Raw genomic sequence first — 21933 nt, 5'->3', positions numbered from 1 at the left:
GGAGTGGGAAAGGGGGGCATGCTGGGAGCAGTGGGGCCTCTGGAGTGGGGGGGGGGACATGCTGGGAGCTGTGGTGCCTCTATGGAGTGGGGGGTGGGCATACTGGGAGCACTGGTGCCTATGTGGAGTGGGGGGGACATGCTGGGAGCTGTGGTGCCTCTATGGAGTGGGGGGGGCATGATGGGAGCACTGGTGCCTCTGTGGATTGGGGGGGACATGCTGGGAGCACTGGTGCCTCTGTGGGGGGGGGGGGCATGCTGGGAGCAGTGGTGCTTCTTTAGAGGGGTATGGGACAAGCATGCAGCCAGTCACAGCAGCTACTTACAAACAGGAACTCCCAAGCTGGCAGCTGCTGCAGTCACAGGATGCAGAAGTATTCCCAGCCAGAAATCCGATCCTCCAGCTTCCTGCACTGAGGTGCCTCTCCTGTGCAGTGTATGGGAAAGCTGCACCCAGAGCCATGCAGAGCCGGATTAAGGCTAAATGGGGCCCTAAGCAAAGTAACTGATTTGGGCCCCCCCATCATGTCGTAATAGAATCAGAAGATGCAGCTGCACAGCAATATGTCGCACACACCGGGCAGCCGAGCTACTGGTTGCTATGGGCAACAGCACGCTTTCCTCTGTGGGTGCACAATGCAGGGAATAGCAGCGGCAAAATGCAGAGTGAGAGATGAATGGCTGGGACATTTGCACTCAGGGGCTGGGGCACCCCTGTGAAGAGAGCGCCAGATATCACAGCAGCAGCACTTTCCCCCTGCATCTCCAGCCTGGCAATAGCAGAAAGCTCTGGACACCGCCAAACCGGAAGCCGTTCCCCAGACAGAATTACATAACCACTCCCACCACCGAACAACCAATTTCCTCCCAAACTAGACAGCCACCATGCAGCCTCCATCCCAGTGAATACGATAGTCCAGCAGAGAAGGCAGCGGCAGTGGGGGAGAATGACAGCACCAGATGAATCACATTCACCTATTGCGATCCAAGCAATAGAGGTCCCGTCATCCGGAGCCCATCTGTCTCCTCTAGAGTGTTGCCGCTCTGTTACTACTACTATTACTACTTCCTACTTCATGTCTGATCTGAGAATCAGGAAGTTCAGAGCGAGCGGCTGCACTGTAGAAGAGACAGATGGGTTTCAGATGACGGGATCTCTATTGCTTGGATCATGGATAGGTGAGTGAGCGTTTGCCATCTGCTGCTATCATTCTTGCTGCAGCTGTGGTTCTCTGTGGGAAGGGAGGGTGGAGTGGGCAGCGGCAGAGCGCACAGTAGCAGGAGGGGGACCTAGGAGGAGAGCCTGGCTCTGAAGACAATCAGCAGCGCACGGCATCATTTGACAAGACAAATAACATTTATATCGCGCTTTTCTCCTGGTGGACTCAAAGCGCCAGAGCTGCAGCCACTAGGACGCGTCCTATAGGCAGTAGCAGTGTTAGAGAGACTTGCCTACGGTCTTCTACTCAATAGGTGCTGGCTTACTGAACAGGCAGAGCTGAGATTCGAACCCTGGTCTCCTGTGTCAGCGGCAGAGCCCTTAAAGGGACTCCAAGCAGTGCCTGTGGATATGCCTTTAAGCATACCCACAACTAATTCATTACATCCTCACACCTACCAGCATGATGTTTGTAATTATATCCCCCTGGGTTCCTTATATTTCATTGCATTGTGCTGAATCGAGCTGCCAACTTTGGAGAAAAGTCGTCCTGTGGCCGTGATTTCGATCGCGAAAATATCGAAAACTAAAAGGCATAGAGCATCTGTTTATATATCATTGGAAAGAGGAGAAAGAGAGCTTTAAAATGATATGAATCTTTCCATAGTTACTGCACTGCTCAGAGTCCCTTTAACCATTATACCATCCAGCCACCGCTGACTTTGGAGAAAAGTCGTCCTGTGGCCGCGATTTCGATCGCGAAAATATCGAAAACTAAAAGGCATAGAGCATCTGTTTATATATCATTGGAAAGAGGAGAAAGAGAGCTTTAAAATGATATGAATCTTTCCATAGTTACTGCACTGCTCAGAGTCCCTTTAACCATTATACCATCCAGCCACCGCTGACTTTGGAGAAAAGTCGTCCTGTGGCCGCGATTTCAATCGCGAAAATATCGAAAACTAAAAGGCATAGAGCAGCCGTTTAGATATCATTGGAAAGAGGAGAAAGAGAGCTTTAAAATGATATGCATATTTCCGTAGTTACTGCACTGCTCAGAGTCCCTTTAACCATTATACCATCCAGCCACCTCTGACTTTGGAGAAAAGTCGTCCTGTGGCCGCGATTTCGATCGCGAAAATATCGAAAACTAAAAGGCATAAAGCAGCTGTTTATATATCATTGGAAAGAGGAGAAAGAGAGCTTTAAAATGATATGAATCTTTCCATAGCTACTGCACTGCTCAGAGTCCCTTTAACCATTATACCATCCAGCCACCTCTGACTTTGGAGAAAAGTCGTCCTGTGGCCGCGATTTCGATCGCGAAAATATCGAAAACTAAAAGGCATAGAGCAGCCGTTTAGATATCATTGGAAAGAGGAGAAAGAGAGCTTTAAAATGATATGCATCTTTCCATAGTTACTGCACTGCTCAGAGTCTCTTTAACCATTATACCATCCAGCCACCGCTGACAGGATGGCAAGGGCTGGTTTATGTGCTAATGGGGCCCCTTTGACTCTGAATGGGGCCCCAAGCGACTGCTTTTGTTGCCTGGTCGGTAATCCGGCCCTGCCCCCAAGCACTCTACAGGATCTTCTCAAAAAATTAGCATATTGTGATAAAGTTCATTATTTTCTGTAATGTACTGATAAACATTAGACTTTCATATATTTTAGATTCATTACACACAACTGAAGTAGTTCAAGCCTTTTATTGTTTTAATATTGATGATTTTGGAATACAGCTCATGAAAACCCAAATTTCCTATCTCAAAAAATTAGCATATTTCATTCGACCAATAAAAGAAAAGTGTTTTTAAAACAAAAAAAGTGAACCTTCAAATAATTATGTTCAGTTATGTACTCAATACTTGGTCGGGAATCCTTTTGCAGAAATGACTGCTTCAATGCGGCGTGGCATGGAAGCAATCAGCCTGTGGCACTGCTCAGGTGTTATGGAGGCCCAGGATGCTTCGATAGCGGCCTTAAGCTCATCCAGAGTGTTGGGTCTTGCGTCTATTAACTTTCTCTTCACAATATCCCACAGATTCTCTATGGGGTTCAGGTCCGGAGAGTTGGCAGGCCAATTGAGCACAGTAATACCATGGTCAGTAAACCATTTACCAGTGGTTTTGGCACTGTGAGCAGGTGCCAGGTTGTGCTGAAAAATGAAATATTCATCTCCATAAAGCTTTTCAGCAGATGGAAGCATGAACCCACTTTTGAACCAGAAACAGCGGCAGAAGCGCCTGACCTGGGCTACAGAGAAGCAGCACTGGACTGTTGCTCAGTGGTCCAAAGTACTTTTTTCGGATGAAAGCAACTTTTAGATGTCATTCGGAAAACAAGGTGCCAGAGTCTGAAGGAAGACTGGGGAGAGGGAAATGCCAAAATGCCTGAAGTCCAGTGTCAAGTACCCATAGTCAGTGATGGTCTGGAGTGCCATGTCAACTGCTGGTGTTGGTCCACTGTGTTTTATCAAGGGCAGGGTCAATGCAGCTAGCTATCAGGAGATTCATGCTTCCATCTGCTGAAAAGCTTTATGGAGATGAAGATTTCATTTTTCAGCACGACCTGGCACCTGTCCACAGTGCCAAAACCACTGGTAAATGGTTTACTGACCATGGTATTACTGTGCTCAATTGGCCTGCCAACTCTCCTGACCTGAACCCCATAGAGAATCTGTGGGATATTGCGAAGAGAAAGTTGAGAGACGCAAGACCCAACACTCTGGATGAGCTTAAGGCCGCTATCGAAGCATCCTGGGCCTCCATAACACCTGAACAGTGCCACAGGCTGATTGCCTCCATGCCACAAGCAGTCATTTCTGCAAAAGGATTCCCGACCAAGTATTGAGTGCATAACTGAACATAATTATTTGAAGGTTGACTTTTTTTGTTTTAAAAACACTTTTCTTTTATTGGTCGGATGAAATATGCTAATTTTTTGAGATAGGAAATTTGGGTTTTCATGAGCTGTATGCCAAAATCATCAATATTAAAACAATAAAAGGCTTAAACTACTTCAGTTGTGTGTATTTGAATCTAAAATATATGAAAGTCTAATGTTTATCAGTACATTACAGAAAATAATGAACTTTATCACAATATGCCAATTTTTTGAGAAGATCCTGTATACATAACAATTGACATGGCGCAACAAAACCTGCCAATGGCAACTACAGTGTCAAAGGTGCAAGAAAGGGATGGGGAGCAGTGTGTTAATGATTACCACTATTGATATTATCTATAGAAGTGATTATTATGAGCACAGGACCAATAGAGAGCTAATACTGTGGTTGAGGGAGGGCCCCTCTGGCCTAAGGGCCCCAACGTGTTAGCAACCTATGCACTCCCTATTGCACGCCTGTTTAAAAGTAACTTTAGCTCTGTCTTCTGACGGCGCCGAAGTTACGCCGCTATAGCCGTAATTCCTATTATGACCTATGGTAGCGCCAGCTGCGCCCAAGTCTCCTGCGCTGGATTCCGTGTGTTCGTGAGCGCGCACTTGTACAGGGTCTGCCACCAAAATATTGTGGCACCACCTCTCCAGAAGAGATACAGGTGGATCCTGCATATGCTGATATGGACAGGACTGAAAATTAAAACTTGTAAAACCCGACGCCACCACACTCTGCATGGGCAAACCCGGGGGGGGGGGGGGGGGGGGGTGGATTACAGCTGCCCAGAATTCCCCCTCGGACTAGGGCCGGTGCAGTGTCTGGGGACAGGCACAAGTTGAGACACCAGAATATATGCAGGCATCCTGCAGCTCACAGCACTGCCCCCTTTCTCTCCCTGCTACAGATGACTTTGGGTGTAGCAGCAGCAGTGTGTGTACAGAGCATGGAGCAGCAGCGTGTGTGCAGAGCATGGAGCAGCAGCGTCAGTGTTGCCAACCGCCCGTAAATTTACGGGCAGCCCGTAATTTTTTTATACAAATTACGCTGCCCGTGAATTCCGTAAGGAATTCAGCAGCGTCCGTAAAAGGGCGGCCTATTGGCCGCCCGCTCTGTTGCAGCAGGACAGCAGCGCAGTGGAGGGAGAGCTGTGGGCAGCGGTGGAGAAGGGGAGCAATCTCCTACCCCTTCTCTCACCTTTATGCTCTCCCTCCCTCGCTGACTGTCCCCCTCCTGATCTGTCTGGCAGTGGCGTTTGGCAGCGGGCGGGACTTACCTTCCGTCTCGCTCCTGCGCCGGAAGGTCTGCTGCTTTGGTCTGGACCAGACCAGAGTAGCGGCAGATCATCCCGCGCCGGCGACGAGAGAAGACGCAGGTAAGTTCCGCTCGCTGTCCCCTGCCACTGTCAGCCACTCATTCACTCACATATAACCCTGGCTACATCTACTGGGCACATATACATCTGGCTACATCTACTGGGCACATATATACCTCTGGCTACATCTACTGGGCACATATACATCTGGCTACATCTACTGGGCACATATATACCTCTGGCTACATCTACTGGGCACATATACATCTGGCTACATCTACTGGGCACATATACATCTGGCTACATCTACTGGGCACATATACCTCTGGCTACATCTACTGGGCACATATAACCCTGGCTACATCTACTGGGCTCATATACCTCTGGCTACATCTACTGGGCACATATATACCTCTGGCTACATCTACTGGGCACATATACCTCTGGCTACATCTACTGGGCACATATACCTCTGGCTACATCTACTGGGCACATATACATCTGGCTACATCTACTGGGCACATATACATTCTGGCTACATCTACTGGGCACATATAACCCTGGCTACATCTACTGGGCACATATAACCCTGGCTACATCTACTGGGCACATATATATAACCCTTGCTACATCTACTGGGTACATATAACACTGGCTACATCTACTGGGCACATATACCTCTGGCTACATCTACTGGGCACATATACATCTGGCTACATCTACTGGGCACATATAACCCTGGCTACATCTACTGGGCACATATAACCCTGGCTACATCTACTGGGCACATATACCTCTGGCTACATCTACTGGGCACATATAACCCTGGCTACATCTACTGGGCACATATAACCCTGGCTACATCTACTGGGCACATATACCTCTGGCTACATCTACTGGGCACATATACCTCTGGCTACATCTACTGGGCACATATACCTCTGGCTAAATCTACTGGGCACATATACCTCTGGCTAAATCTACTGGGCACATATACCTCTGGCTACATCTACTGGGCACATATAACCCTGGCTACATCTACTGGGCACATATAACCCTGGCTACCCATGGGCACATATACCTCTGGCTACATCTACTGGGGACATATAACCCTGGCTACATCTACTGGGCACATATTACCTTGGCTACATATACTGGGCACATATAACCATGCCTACATATACTGGGCACATATAACCCTGCCTACATATACTGGGGACATATACCTCTGGCTACATATACTGGGCACATATATCTGCTGGCTACATATACTGAGGACACTGGCTGTTTGCCATTATGTGCATTTACTGGTGAAAAGCTGTCTCTTATGTGCATTTACTGGTGAAAAGCTGTCTCTTATGTGCATTTACTGGTGAAAAGCTGTCTCTTATTATGTGCATTTACTGGTGCAAAGCTGTCTCTTATTATGTGCATTTACTGGTGCGAAGCTGTCTCTTATTATGTGCATTTACTGGTGAAAAGCTGTCTCTTATTATGTGCATTTACTGGTGAAAAGCTGTCTCTTATTATGTGCATTTACTGGTGAAAAGCTATCTCTTATGTTCATTTACTGGTGAAAAGCTGTCTCTCATTACGTGCATTTACTGGTGAAAAGCTGTCTCATTACGTGCATTTACTGGTGAAAAGCTGTCTCTCATTACGTGCATTTACTGGTGAAAGGCGGTCTCTTATGTGCATTTACTGGTGAAAAGCTGTCTGTCATTACGTGCATTTACTGGTGAAAGGCGGTCTCTTATGTGCATTTACTGGTGAAAAGCTGTCTGTCATTACGTGCATTTACTGGTGAAAGGCTATCTCTTATGTGCATTTACTGGTGAAACTCTGTCTCTCATTATGTGCATTTACTTGCCATGCCCACTTTAGTCGCCGCAAATTTCCTCAAACATGTTGCCCCTTACCCATTTGACAGCTCCCTCATATGTGCCAGTCTAGAACCAGCCCTGTACCCCTGCCTACATATACTGGTCACATATATTCCTGCCTACCTGTTCTGGGGACATCTCTCCCCCCGGCTACCTGTTCTGGGGACATCTATACCCCTGGCCACCTATTCTGGGGAGACCTATAGACCTGGGGCTACCTATTTTTGGGGAACCACTGCTGTCAGATTAAATGTATTTTGGGGAACTGCTGCCAGATTATGTGTATGTTGGGGGAATCGCTTCGCTGCTGCCAGATTACATCTATTTTTTGGGAACCACTGCCATATTATCTGTATTTTGGAAGAACCTCTGACAGATTACGTGGATTTTTGGTGAAATGCTGTAAGATTACATGTATTTTGGGGGAAGGGGGGGAAACACTATGGCAGAGCTCAAACTTCCCTGGCAGACCTTTCACAGCAATATTCAAATCATGTATAATTGGCCCCACCCATGACCACGCCCACATTCTGTTACGTGGCCACGCCCATTTTTTCGGCGCGCGCCGCAGGGGGTTTTGTCAGTTAAAAAAAACTTTTGTCAGTAAATTTTAAGGTATTTGTCAGTAAAAAATAATGTGAAAGGTTGGCAACACTGAGCAGCGTGTGTGCAGAGCATGGAGCAGCAGCTTGTATGCAGAGCATGGAGCAGCAGCTTGTGTGCAGAGCATGGAGCAGCAGCTTGTGTGCAGAGCATGGAGCAGCTCTGGGGAACGTAACAGAGCACACAGCCAAGTATGAGCACAGCCCTGTGTCCTGCTGTGTGAATGTTTAACTTTCCCCTTCATTAGCAATGTCGGCTGTCCTCATTATTATCAGTATCCAAACTGCTCCTGATCGATCCCATTGTTGATCGGAAGCAGATCAGACATTTAGGAAATAATTGTCAGTTCCTGTCAATCGGACGGGAAATTGCATTATGTGTACCTATCCTACCATATTATTATACTGTATTATGCGTATCTGAGGTAGACCTTTCAGGAATCTCCCCTTGAAAATGGTGGGTTTGCCCCTGCTCTGCGAATGAATACTTTGTATGCAGCCTTTAGCTGACAACTGAGGAAATCACTTCTGCAAACCTACTTTCATTCTTACGTATGCAAAATGTACTATACCAAAGCTTTCTCACTTTCGTCTCGCTTGCTTGTTCTGTATATGAAACGAAATATGCATTCATTAATTCACCGTATAATTATTTGTCCAAGAAAAAAAGAAAAATAAAGCTGGTTGAGAAAAAAAGCATAGCCTAGCAGAGGGTGTTCATGTTACGCATGCGCCTGTCGGGGTATGGAAGGCTGCTGTGACTGCTTTGGTGACGTCAGCAGCAAGCAGGAGCACGGTGTTTCCTTATTGGCAGGGTTGTTGCCCTCGGTCTTCCTAGGGGATTTTCTAGGGAAGAATTAAGCGAGTGGTCAGCATCCCCCTGAGACCGGGATCGCTCATCGGAGACATGGCGGAGGCGCAGCCGTCAGGTAAGGTGTTGATGAGTAGTCACTCTCCATACTGCTGCTAGTGGAAAGAAGCATGGACGGCGCCTCAGTGTCTGTGTGACAGCTTATTACAGCCTGCTGTTGTGCGTCCCTTATGAAGATCTGTAAAATGCGTATACTTTTAGTAATAGCTGGACGTTCACCTTTCATTCATTCTTTTATTTACCTGTTTCTGCCACTACTTATTAATCTACCACCATGACTGACATTGATCTTCTCTTCCTCCTTCCTTGTCATTTAGGAATAGGGGGTCTATTGAACAAGATCCAAGAAAGCTGTATCAACTTGAGGTTTTAATGGATCCTTATTTTGTATATATAAATATTTGCATTATTTTTCATTAGTTCCACTTTGAATCTGTGTTTATATAGACAGAGAATGGGTTAAACTGAATCTCTACTGTACTGTTTGTTAAAATTACTAAAATAAAGTAGGGTAGGCAGGGGGCATATCTACAGGGAAGCAGCCCCTCTGACTGCAGGGGGGCCTCAACTACTACTTCACGCCCTCTGATAAAGGGGTCCATCCTTCAGATCAGGTGTATTTGTGGCTACACTTGTTATGAGTGTGAAGATTACAATTTTCTTGCTTGTTTTATGACCCTTTCAAGATGGGCCCCCAGCCTGTCAGGGTCACAAGGGGTTGCCATGGGGCCACTAGGAGGCATGGTTGCTGAGATATTCAGCTTCAAATTCAAGTAGTGAGGGTTGCAGCTTTACTAGGCCACTGAAGCCCTCCATACATAGTGGAAGCTTTAGGGTACTAGGAACATGGAGAGTTTCAAACCTGGAGGAAAAATTTGGAGTCCCTTGAGAATACCTACACACACACCAGTACTTACAGCTGCACAAAAGGAGTAAAAAGCCTCCAGCTCCACTGAGCCTGCTGCCCCTCCCTCATCTCTAATTGGATGGCTACTAGCAGCACTAGCATTGGCCAATGAAAAGCTGGTGCTGCTGTGCCTGTAATCAGCTGTGAATCCTGGGAAATCAATGCAGTGCCTTGGGGGGTCCATGCAGGAGCCCCAGGAACTCTACTGTCCTGCCGAAATCGGGGGGAGGAGGTATGCTGTAGGAAAATTGTGCTAACGTGATTGGGCTGACAGCACCTTCTTGAACTGGTAGGTTTCCAATAGGTTGTAGTAATCCACACTATTTGGCCATTTAGAATGCTTCAAGTTGTAGACGTTGCTTTAATTTGAGAACTGTTCCCTATGGACTTTTGTGTTAGATCACCTGAACCATACTAGCATGTGTAATGCCGGTTTTGATGATATTTTGGCCTTTTTAATCCTCGAACACTAACTTATCACTTAAGAGTAAATAGTCTTCCTAAACCTAACTTCCCACTCTGTTAAGTATTTTCTGACAAATAACGGCTCCCCATCATTAAACCCTTTCACATGTCTATCCCCTAACTTTAGATTTTTGTTGTACTTGTTGTGAATGGAGCTGGCTTCTAAATGTTTTCTAATGGCTCCTGTATTGGATAGAGTGGATCTTCCATTTGGTATTCATTTTTCCATCCCTGCCTACGAACACAGCGAATCCAGCGCAAGAGATTTGGGCGCAGCCGGCGCCACCATAGACCGTAATAGGAATTACAGCTATAGCAGCACACAATGACTAACTTTGGCTTTGTCAGAAGACGGAGTTGAAGTTACTTTTAAAACACTGTAATTTGGCCACCAGCAATAGCTGGAAGCCAAATTACATCATTCCCCACCATCCACGTAGACCTGGAGGGGGAGTAGTAATTAACACTGCCGGGACTTGTGCAGTAACAGGATAAGCCATATATCGCCAGTATCCTGCGCCCAAGTCTCCCGGTGGCGATTTTTCTCGTACACCCCTGCCTAACCCCAACGTCCTTAAAGAGAGTCTGAAGCCTCACAAAAACCCCATTTTTATTTCCTTGTCCTTTTAAACATTAATGCCCTACCTGAAACGATGCATCCCCGCTGCTGAACTCTCACTTAATCCCCCCAAAATCCCTCTGAAGATTTGGGCAGCGCTTCCGTGTAGAGGCAGAGCTTTGGGCTGTAGCTCTGCCTCTACTCCCGTCAATATGTGCTAATCTCTGCCTCCTCCCGCCCCTCTCAGTCTTCTTTCACTGAGAGGGGCGGGGAGAGGCGGAGATCCGCGCAGTTTGACACGATTGGAGGCAGAGCCACAGCCCAAAGCTCTGCCTCCCCTGGGCAGCAAAATCCACAACTTTGAAAGTCGTATACTTTTGCCCCGGGATTTTGGGAGGATTAAGTGAGCATTGAGCCGCGGGGATGCAGAGTTTTAGGTAGGGCATTATTGCTTTTAAGAGGAATGGGATATAAAAAATTGGGGTTTTTATGAGGCTTCAGAGTCTCTTTAATGGTGATCCCATCCCACCCCACATGCTGAAACTTAGCCTTCACTGATCATCCTTAATGGGGATACTGACTAGCATATTGCTCTTCAGAAAGCAGAGTTCCCCTGGGCAGAACTGGAACTTTGTTTAACACGAATCGGATTTAGAAACTGACTGCGTGACAGCCGGGTTAATCAGCTGTCAAGTGTCAATTATTAACCTTCCACATCCGATTAGTCCCATGCTGACTTCCAGTTCAGTACAGATACATTCATTGTAGAGCTGAAGAAATGTACAGGTGGGAATTCAGATAGCCTCAGCAATCCTAACCAAAACTCATCTTTTTACCCCACCACTGAATTATTCAGTAGTGAAATCGGGGCTGAGGTGTCGGAGCAATTTTTTGGTTACCTGGAGTCGGTGGTTTTATAAACTGAGGAGTCGGATCAGAATTAAAGTCAGATGATTTTTGTACCGACTCCACAGCACTGAGTGAAATGGTGGTGCTTATCTTAACCTTCCACTGCTGGAAACCCTCTGGCTGGGCAACAACATGTGTTATAGTAGAGTGCTGGTGCACATACCAACAATTCTGCAGTGATCTGCTTGGAGGAATGTAAACCTAATTATGTAATAAGTAATTCCTGATTAGCTCTTGAAGTGGTAAAATGAACAGGTCATATATTTAGCATCACCATTATGAATACAGACCATATTTAGTTTTCAACCCTGGTTTACACTAGCCATACTGTATATATGGGTTTATTTTTTCCTGTGGAAATCAGCTGGATGATTTTTTTTTCCAAAACACACAGTTGATCAAGTATGTTTTGGGCAGCGTATCTGTAAAAGGTGGTTTGGTGTATTGAAAAATGGCATCAGTAGTGTCTGGATCACCCACCTGGAGCAAGGAAGTGGCAAATCCCTTCAAAATGACGGATCTGCACACTTGTTCAGGGTCTGTGGCTAAAAGTATTAGAGGCAGAAAATCAGCGGAACAATCAGGTAATTTGTTTTGTCTAAAAGGAAATATGTGAGCCTCCATATGCCTCTCACTTTAGGTGTGCTTTAAAGGGAACCTGAAGTGATAGGTTTATAGAGGTTGCCATTTTTATTTCCTTTTAAATAATGCACATTACCTGGCTGTCCGGCTCTTCTCTGGCTGAAGTAATGTCTGAATCACACACCTGAAACAAGCGTGTGGCTAATTTAGTCAGACATCAGTCAGAAACATCTGATCTGCGGGCTGGTGCACACCGAGCGGCTTTTACAGCGTTTCTGCAGCCACTTGGTCAATGTATCTCAATGGGGTGGTTCACACCAGAGCGGGAGGCGTTTTGCAGAAACGCATACTCCCGGGGTGAGGCATTTTTTGGATTGCGGATGCGTTTCGGCCTCAATGTTAAGTATAGGAAAAACGCAAACCGCTCTGAAAAACGCCTGTTCAGAGCGGTTTGCCAGGCGTTTTTGTTACAGAAGCTGTTCAGTAACAGCTTTACTGTAACAATATATGAAATCTACTACACCAAAACCGCTACAAAAAAACGCAAAACGCCAGCTGAAACGCTACAGAAAAATAAGAAAAAGCGTTTCAAAATCTGCTAGCATTTTGCGGATCTGCTAGCGGGTTTTGGTGTGCACCAGGCCTGCATGCTTGTTCAGGTTCTATGGCTAAAAGCACTAAAGGCAGAGTATCCGCGGGATGCCACACAACTGGTATTGATTAAAAGGAAATAAAGATGGCTCCCTCAATATCCCCGACAATTGTCCTTGAAGTGGAGATGGGGATTGTGGAAGACTGCTGGCTGCACAGTGTTGTACTTGGGATGGTACAGCATTAGCAGTTTGATTTTTCTCTGTATTTGTGCTGGATGGCCAAGGTCACAGGATCATCCAATGGTACTTAACCACTTAACGACCGCCCCCAGCCGATGGGCGGCGGCAAAGACCGGTCCCAAACGACCGCAATACGCCCATCGGCGGGGGCGGCTGCGGGAGTGGCTATGCGGCGATCGCGTCATTTGTGACGCGATCAGCCGCCGGGGACTGGCTCCGCCCCCCGTTCGCCGTAACCCGCCGGCCGTTCGGAAGCGCCGGCGGGTTACTGGCATCCGGATCGCCGCTGCAACAGTGTATAATAGGCTTTGTAATGTATACAAAGCCTATTATACTGGCTGCCTCCTGCCCTGGTGGTCCCAGTGTCCGAGGGACCACCAGGGCAGGCTGCAGCCACCCTAGTCTGCACCCAAGCACACTGATTTCCCCCCCCCTGCCCCCTGATCGCCCACAGCACCCCTCAGACCCCCCCCTGCCCACCCCCCAGACCACTGTTTGCACCCAGTCACCCCCCTAATCACCCATCAATCACTCCCTGTCACTATCTGTCAACGCTATTTTTTTTTTAAGTCCCTAATCTGCCCCCTACTCCCTCCTGATCACCCCCCCACCCCTCAGATTCTCCCCAGACCCCCCCCAGACCCCCCCCCCGTGTACTGTATGCATCTATCCCCCCTGATCACCTGTCAATCACCTGTCAATCACCTGTCAATCACCTGTCAATCACCCGTCAATCACCCCCTGTCACTGCCACCCATCAATCAGCCCCTGATCTGCCCCTTGCGGGCAATCTGATCACCCCCCCACACCAATAGATCGCCCGCAGATCCGACATCAGATCACCTCCCAAATCCATTGTTTACATCTATTCTCTCCTCTAAACACCCACTAATTACCCATCAATAACCCCCATCACCACCTGTCACTGTTACCCATCAGATTAGACCCTAATCTGCCCCTTGCGGGCACCCAATCACCTGCCCACACGCTCAGATTGCCCTCAGACCCCCCCCCCTTATCAATTCGCCCGTGCAATATTTACATCTGTTCTCCCCTGTAATAACCCACTGATTACCTGTCAATCACCCATCAATCACCCCCTGTCACTGCCACCCATCAATCACCCCCTGTCACTGCCACCCATCAATCAGCCCCTAACCTGCCCCTTGCGGGCAATCTGATCACCCACCCACACCAATAGATCGCCCGCAGATCCGACATCAGATCACCTCCCAAATCCATTGTTTACATCTATTCTCTCCTCTAAACACCCACTAATTACCCATCAATCACCCCCATCACCACCTGTCACTGTTACCCATCAGATTAGACCCTAATCTGCCCCTTGCGGGCACCCAATCACCCGCCCACACCTCAGAACGCCCTCAGACCCCAGCCCTGATCACCTCGCCAGTGCATTGCTTGCATCTATTTCCCCCCTCTAATCACACCTTGAGACACCCATCAATCACCTCCTGTCACCCCCTAGCACACCTACCCATCAGATCAGGCCCTAATTTGCCCCGTGTGGGCTCCTGATCACTCGGCCAAACCCTCAGATCCCCCTCAGACCCCCTTCCGATCACCTCCCCAGTGCATTGATTGCATCTATTTTCCCCTCTAACCGCCCCCTGAGACACCCATCAATCACCTCCTGTCACCCCCCTAGCACTCCTATCCATCAGATCAGGCCCAATACATCCTGTCATCTAAGAGGCCACCCTGCTTATGACCGATTCCACAAAATTTGCCCCCTCATAGACCACCTGTCATCAAAATTTGCAGATGCTTATACCCCTGAACAGTCATTTTGAGAAATTTGGTTTCCAGACTACTCACAGTTTTGGGCCCGTAAAATGCCAGGGCAGTATAGGAACCCCACAAGTGACCCCATTTTAGAAAGAAGACACCCCAAGGTATTCTGTTAGGTGTATGATGAGTTCATAGAATATTTTATTTTTTGTCAAAAGTTAGCGGAAATTGGATTGTTATTGTTTTTTTCACAAAGTGTCATTTTTCACTAACTTGTGAGAAAAAATAAAATCTTCTATGAACTCACCATACCCCTAACGGAATACCTTGGGGTGTCTTCTTTCTAAAATGGGGTCACTTGTGGGGTTCCTATACTGCCCTGGCATTTTAGGGGCCCTAAACCGTGAGGAGTAGTCTAGAAAACAAATGCCTCAAAATGACCTGTGAATAGGACGTTGGGCCCCTTAGCGCACCTAGGCTGCAAAAAAGTGTCACACATGTGGTATCGCCATACTCAGGAGAAGTAGTATAATGTGTTTTGTGGTGTATTTTTACACATACCCATGCTGGGTGGGAGAAATCTCTCTGTAAATGGACAATTGTGTGTAAAACAAATAAAAAAATGTGTCATTTACAGAGATATTTCTCCCACCCAGCATGGTTATATGTAAAAATACACCACAAAACACATTATACTACTTCTTCTGAGTACGGCGATACCACATGTGTGACACTTTTTTGCAGCCTAACTGTGCTAAGGGGCCCAAAGTCCAATGAGTACCTTTAGGATTTCACAGGTCATTTTGAGACATTTGGGTTCAAGACTACTCCTCACGGTTTAGGGCCCCTAAAATGCCAGGGCAGTATAGGAACCCCACAAGTGACCCCATTTTAGAAAGAAGACACCCCAAGGTATTCTTTTAGGTGTATGATGAGTTCATAGAAGATTTTATTTTTTGTCACAAGTTAGCGGAAATTGATATGTATTGTTTTTTTTTTCACAAAGTGTCATTTTCCGCTAACTTGTGACAAAAAAAAAATCTTCTATGAACTCACCATACTCCTAACAGAATACCTTGGGGTGTCTTCTTTCTAAAATGGGGTCACTTGTGGGGTTCCTATACTGCCCTGGCATTTTAGGGGCCCTAAACCGTGAGGAGTAGTCTAGAATCCAAATGCCTCAAAATGACCTGTGAATAGGACGTTAGGCCCCTTAGCGCACCTAGGTTGCAAAAAAGTGTCACACATGTGGTATCGCCGTACTCAGAAGAAGTAGTATAATGTGTTTTGGGGTGTATTTTTATACATACCCATGCTGGGTGGGAGAAATCTCTCTGTAAATGGACAATTGTGTGTAAAAAAAATCAAATAATTGTCATTTACAGAGATATTTCTCCCACCCAGCATGGGTATGTGTAAAAATACACCCCAAAACACATTATACTACTTCTCCTGAGTACGGCGGTACCACATGTGTGGCACTTTTTTGCACCCTAAGTGCGCTAAGGGGCCCAAAGTCCAATGAGTACCTTTAGGATTTCACAGGTCATTTTGCCACATTTGGTTTCAAGACTACTCCTCACGGTTTAGGGCCCCTAAAATGCCAGGGCAGTATAGGAACCCCACAAATGACTCCATTTTAGAAAGAAGACACCCCAAGGTATTCCGTTAGGAGAATGGCGAGTTCATAGAAGATTTTATTTTTTGTCACAAGTTAGCGGAAAATGACACTTTGTGAAAAAAAACAATTAAAATCAATTTCCGCTAACTTGTGACAAAAAAAAAAAATCTTCTATGAACTCACCATACATCTAACGGAATACCTTGGGGTGTCTTCTTTCTAAAATGGGGTAATTTGTGGGGTTCCTATACTGTCCTGGCATTTTAGGGGCCCTAAACCGTGAGGAGTAGTCTTGAAACGAAATTTCTCAAAATGACCTGTGAAATCCTAAAGGTACTCATTGGACTTTGGGCCCCTTAGCGCAGTTAGGGTGCAAAAAAGTGCCACACATGTGGTATCGCCGTACTCAGGAGAAGTAGTATAATGTGTTTTGGGGTGTATTTTTCCACATACCCATGCTGAGTGGGAGAAATATCTCTATAAATAGACAATTGTGTGTAAAAAAAAATAAAAAAATTGTCATTTACGGAGATATTTCTCCCACCCAGCATGTGTATGTGTAAAAATACACCCCAAAACACATTATACTACTTTTCCTGAGTACGGCAATACCACATGTGTGGCACTTTTTTGCGGCCTAACTGCGCTAAGGGGCCCAAAGTCCAATGAGCATCTTTAGGCTTTACAGGGGTGCTTACAATTAGGCACCCCCCAAATGCCAGGACAGTAAACACACCCCACAAATGACCCCATTCTGGAAAGTAGACACTTCAAGGTATTCAGAGAGGAGCATAGCGAGTCCGTGGCAGATTTCATTTTTTTTTGTCGCAAGTTAGAAGAAATGGAAACTTTTTTTTTTTTTTTTTTTTTTTGTCACAAACTGTCATTTTCCGCTAACTTGTGACAAAAAATAAAATCTTCTATGAACTCACCATGCCTCTCACTGAATACTTTGGGATGTCTTCTTTCCAAAATGGGGTCATTTGGGGGGTATTTGTACTATCCTGGAATTTTAGCCCCTCATGAAACATGACAGGTGCGCAGAAAAGTCAGAGATGCTTGAAAATGGGAAAATTCACTTTTGGCACCATAGTTTGTAAACGCTATAACTTTTACCCAATCCAATAAATATACACTGAATGTTTTTTTTTTTATCAAAGACATGTAGCAGAATAACTTTCGCGCTCAAATGTATAGGAAATTTTACTTTATTTGAAAAATGTCAGCACAGAAAGTTAAAAAAGTCATTTTTTTGACAAAATTCATGTCTTTTTTGATGAATATAATAAAAAGTAAAACTCGCAGCAGCAATCAAATAGCATCAAAAGAAAGCTGTATTAGTGACAAGAAAAGGAGGTAAAATTCATTTAGGTGGTAGGTTGTATGACCGAGCAATAAACCGTGAAAGCTGCAGTGGTCTGAATGGAGAAAAAGGCTCTGGTCCTTAAGGGGCGAAAAGACTGTGGTCCCGAAGTGGTTAAAGTAAACCTGAGACGAGGGGAACGAAAAGGTGTGTGTGTGTGTGTGTGTGTGTGTGTGTGTGTGTGTGTGTGTGTGTGTGTGGTTTTTTTTTTTTTTTATACATACCCGAGGCTTCCTTCAGCCCCCTCCGGACAGATCACTCCCTCGCCGCGGTCTGAAGCCTTCTACATCTGCTGGTAGCAGTCTCTCTGGCCAGTTAGGTATACTGCTCATGCCTGGCCGCACGCGCCCGCCGACCCCAACGCATTCCCATTGCCGAGAACATTCTGTGCAGTACGCTCCCAGCCGCAGGAGTGGGACGGGGAAGCGCCCTTGGCTGCATAAGGCTTTGGACCGTGGCGAGGAAGCAATCTGCATGGAGGGGACTGGAGGAAGCCCCAGCTACGTATACAATTTTTCTTCCTTCTCATCTCAAGTTTTAGCATTTTGGGAGCGTTTCCATTTTATTGTATTGTATAGGCGCAGGTAAATCTAGAGATTGGCAAACATTTAAAGTGGCACTGAAGCAAAAAAGAACTTCTGATATAATGCACTGTATGTGTAGTACGGATAACATTGCATCATTCTCTAATATTTGCAGTTTACAAATTACACTCTGTAATTTAAATGATAAAACGGAGAAGAGCTAATGCCACTTTGAACTTCCTAGCAGTAAACTCTTAAGGTGGCCATACACTGGTCGATTTGCCATCAGATTCGACCAACAGATAGATCCCTCTCTGATCGAATCTGATCAGAGAGGGATCGTATGGCCACCTTTACTGCAAACAGATTGTGAACTGATTTCAGCCTGAAACCGTTCACAATATGTGGTGGTGCTGCCGCCGCTCCCCGCCCCGCATACATTACCTGCTCCGCCGGCGCGAGTCCCCTGGACACCGCTGCTCCGTCTCCGCGCTGGTCTGGTCTGGTCTCCGGCATGCTTCACTTCTTCCTGCCCGGCAGGAAGTTTAAACAGTAGAGGGCGCTCTACTGTTTAAACTTCCTGCCGGGCAGGAAGAAGTGAAGCATGCCGAAGACCAGACCAGTGCGGAGACGGAGCAGCGGTGACAGCGGGAATCGTGCCGGCGGAGCAGGAAATGTATACCCGCTGTATTGCGTCGGGCATTCGAACGCCGCTATCGATGCACTCCGGACCCGCCGGCGCTCGAAAAAAAATTTACGCACAGATCGATCGACGGGAGTCAGACGGAAATCCATAGGGCAATTTCACAGCCGTGTCGATCACTGTGATCGAATCGGCCATATATCGGCGGGAAAATCGTTAGGTGTATGGGCTCCTTTAAACCATGAGAGACAGGTTGAGATAAATGCCTCTGAAAACAGCACTACTGTATAGCTGACCAAAGTTGGGTAAGTGCGCTCAGAGAAGCTCTTTTGCATATATAACAAGTGAAGTTTTTTAACTCTTCCTGTACTGAAAACAATAAGACTCATATCTGTGCTACTAATGTTCTATCTATTTCTTAGCTGTACTACACATACAAATCATTATATGATACGTTTATTTTCACTTCAGATTCCCTTTAAGTCAAATTTGCAGTTTCTGGTTCTGCTCAAACTGGGATTTGCAGGGCTAAACCAGAACTTTGCAGAGAGAATTATATTTTGGAACTGATGATTCATTTGTTGGCACTGTGTTCATTAATCATTCTGCCAGCTAATTATTTGGCAGTTCATGAATCCTTTTAGCCTTGAAAATTGGAATCTGTATAGTGGACATGTTCAATTTCTTTAAATCACAAATACTCCACTGTTTCACAATGCTGTTAGGTGCAATACCATGACCGTGTTTGAATCATAGCAGGATTGCCATTATTTCCCTGACACACCTACAGATTTGCAATTGCTGAACTTGTTTAATATGCAATAAAATAACAAATTATGAACAAAAATAACAACTACATGAAACGCCCGTGTTTTAATGCAGAGTTCCCCAACCCTGTCCTCAAGGCCCACCAACAGTACATGTTTTGCAGGAAACCACACACAGTCACAGGTAGGGTAATCAGTGTTGCAGCAGAGCTGATTAACAACTACCTCAATGGATTTATACAAAACATGCAGTGTTGGTGGGCCTTGAGGACAGGTTTGGGGAACACTATTTTAATGTATCGCCAACGTTCTTCCTCTTTGCGGGTTTGAAACCACTGGCAATAGTTTTCCTTTAAAGAAGAGCTGTTCGGTATAGGGTCTCAGGGGAAAAAAAACCACATATATCAGTAGCTAAATATAGGCTGTACTTACATTACATATGCATTTCACTGTCCACGTTTGGATTTCACAGAATTTTTATATAGTATTTGCAGAGATTGATGCTCCTGACAGCTCATGGCAGGTTCCATGTTTGACTGTCTTGTATGAAGCCAATTGTGATGTAATATCCTCCCTTACCCTGCTTCCTGATTGATGATTCTTTAGCCCTCCCAAGTTTCAGCCCTCAGACACTCCCACCAGTCTCTGGTCTAACGGGGCATATTGTCTGTCACTCTGACTCGAATCGGATCATTGAAAAGATCCGAATCTTCGAATTATTTGCAGCAGAGTTAGAGAGAAGCTGCAGTTCCTGTTTCTTCCAGACATCCACTGTGACCCAAATCTCGGATGATTTGACTCACAAAAAAGATCCGGATCAAAGATCCTAATCGTTCATGATCCAGACAACACTACTGTGCATTGAATATTAATTAGCCATGTGGCTAGGAACAATGGCGTACTCGTGCAGTATACTCTAACAGAACATGTGCACTGTGAACAGCAAATTGATTTTTCAGTGCTGTGAGTTGGGCTGCAAGTTGCAAGCTGCTGTAACATGAGCCTGTAACTTCCCACTGTGAAAGCAACCTCAGGGCTGCATAGGGAAATGAAGGGGAGGACCAAGGGAGTGCAGTAGGGAGAAGAAGCAGCCCCAGCATGCTTTGCAGTATCTGTTATGCGGCCTGCCGGCCTCCTTAGGAGCTTGTGAATAAAGAGGATTGCTATTCACCAAAAATCAAAGTAAGAGAGATTTTTAACTTCAGTATTGCCTTTTTGGCTTCCTTCTAAACTGTTTAACACAGGAGAATAGAGGTTTAAATTAGCTTTTGCAGCCTGGCAGTTACTTTTTAAGTACATTATTGAAGTTCCACTTTAAATACATGAAATGTTTTCATGCACACAGTGCCCGATGGGACACAAACATGTGGATAAAGGATATGTAATCCATACAGTCAATGATACAGGGCGGAGTTGTGGTTTTTTTTTTTTTTTTTTTTAGCAGCTCAATCATAGTTTGGATTTGGCAGTGAAATAAAAACGAAAAAAATTGCTTCCATGGTATAAATTGTGACAACTCGCCAATAAATACACGTACAAAATAATAGTGAACTTTTTGTTTATCTCACAAGACAGGCAATTCACTGCACTAATTCCACCATCGCCAGAGGGAATCATCATACGAGACCCCCCTCGATTCCTCGTATGACGATTATCAGTGGCCATGATTGACATTTGAATGCAGTGGATTGCTGGTCATATGAGGTATGTGAAAAGTTAACTTTTATCTTCTACATGTATTTTGTATATACTCGACTATAAGTGGAGGAATTTAGGTCTGACTTGCTATACAGAGGTATAGGGGTCGACTTATAGACGAGTCAAGAGCAACACTGTTTATACTGAGTGATGTGTGTACTATTGGTGATGTTCCCATTTGCAGCAATTTACCCAGTGGTAAGTGACACTTTCTTGATAAAGGAAATTCCAAGAAAACTCAGATTTAAAAATCCTGGCCACAACAAAAAAATCCTCTCTATCTCTCTCTCTCTCTATCTATCTCTCTATCTCTCTCTCTCTATCTATCTCTCTATCTATCTCTCTATCTCTCGAAAAAGTATTTGATCCCTTTGGAATTATATGTATTTCTGCACAAATTGGTCATAAAATGTGATCTGATCTTCATCTAAGTCACAACAATAGACAATCACGGGCTGCTTAAACTAATACCACACACATATTTAAATATTTCTTTGTTATTGAACACCCCATGTAAACATTGACAGTGCAGGTGGAAAATGACTTAAGCACTTCACCACTGAGGGGTTTTACCCCCTTGAGC

The 21933-nt window shown here is 45.6% G+C and overlaps 2 protein-coding genes across 4 annotated transcripts in view; one reads left to right on the top strand and one right to left on the bottom strand.

Moving 5' to 3' along the window:
• Positions 1-8508, bottom strand: part of LOC137518608 (dynein axonemal heavy chain 5-like) — a 553928-nt gene extending 545420 nt beyond the window's left edge. For both annotated transcript variants that reach the window (XM_068236692.1, XM_068236695.1), the window contains exon 1: positions 8443-8508. In XM_068236692.1, the coding sequence (XP_068092793.1) occupies positions 8443-8486 (44 nt within the window). In that variant the 5' untranslated portion in view covers positions 8487-8508. The remainder of the gene's footprint in view (positions 1-8442) is intronic.
• Positions 1-21933, top strand: part of NFX1 (nuclear transcription factor, X-box binding 1) — a 188055-nt gene that overhangs the window by 12512 nt on the left and 153610 nt on the right. The window contains exon 1 of one of the 2 annotated variants that reach the window (XM_068236696.1): positions 8613-8785. The exons of the other annotated variant lie outside the window; for it this stretch is intronic. Coding sequence (XP_068092797.1) covers positions 8764-8785 — 22 coding nt within the window. The 5' untranslated portion in view covers positions 8613-8763. Of the gene's footprint in view, positions 1-8612; positions 8786-21933 lie in introns of those variants that run through there. 2 annotated transcript variants of the gene reach the window in all.

Source organism: Hyperolius riggenbachi, chromosome 5, assembly GCF_040937935.1.
Source record: "Hyperolius riggenbachi isolate aHypRig1 chromosome 5, aHypRig1.pri, whole genome shotgun sequence".
NCBI lineage: Eukaryota > Metazoa > Chordata > Amphibia > Anura > Hyperoliidae > Hyperolius > Hyperolius riggenbachi.
The sequence above is the reverse complement of the archived record's forward strand: the minus strand, read 5'-3'. Positions and strand labels throughout refer to the sequence as shown.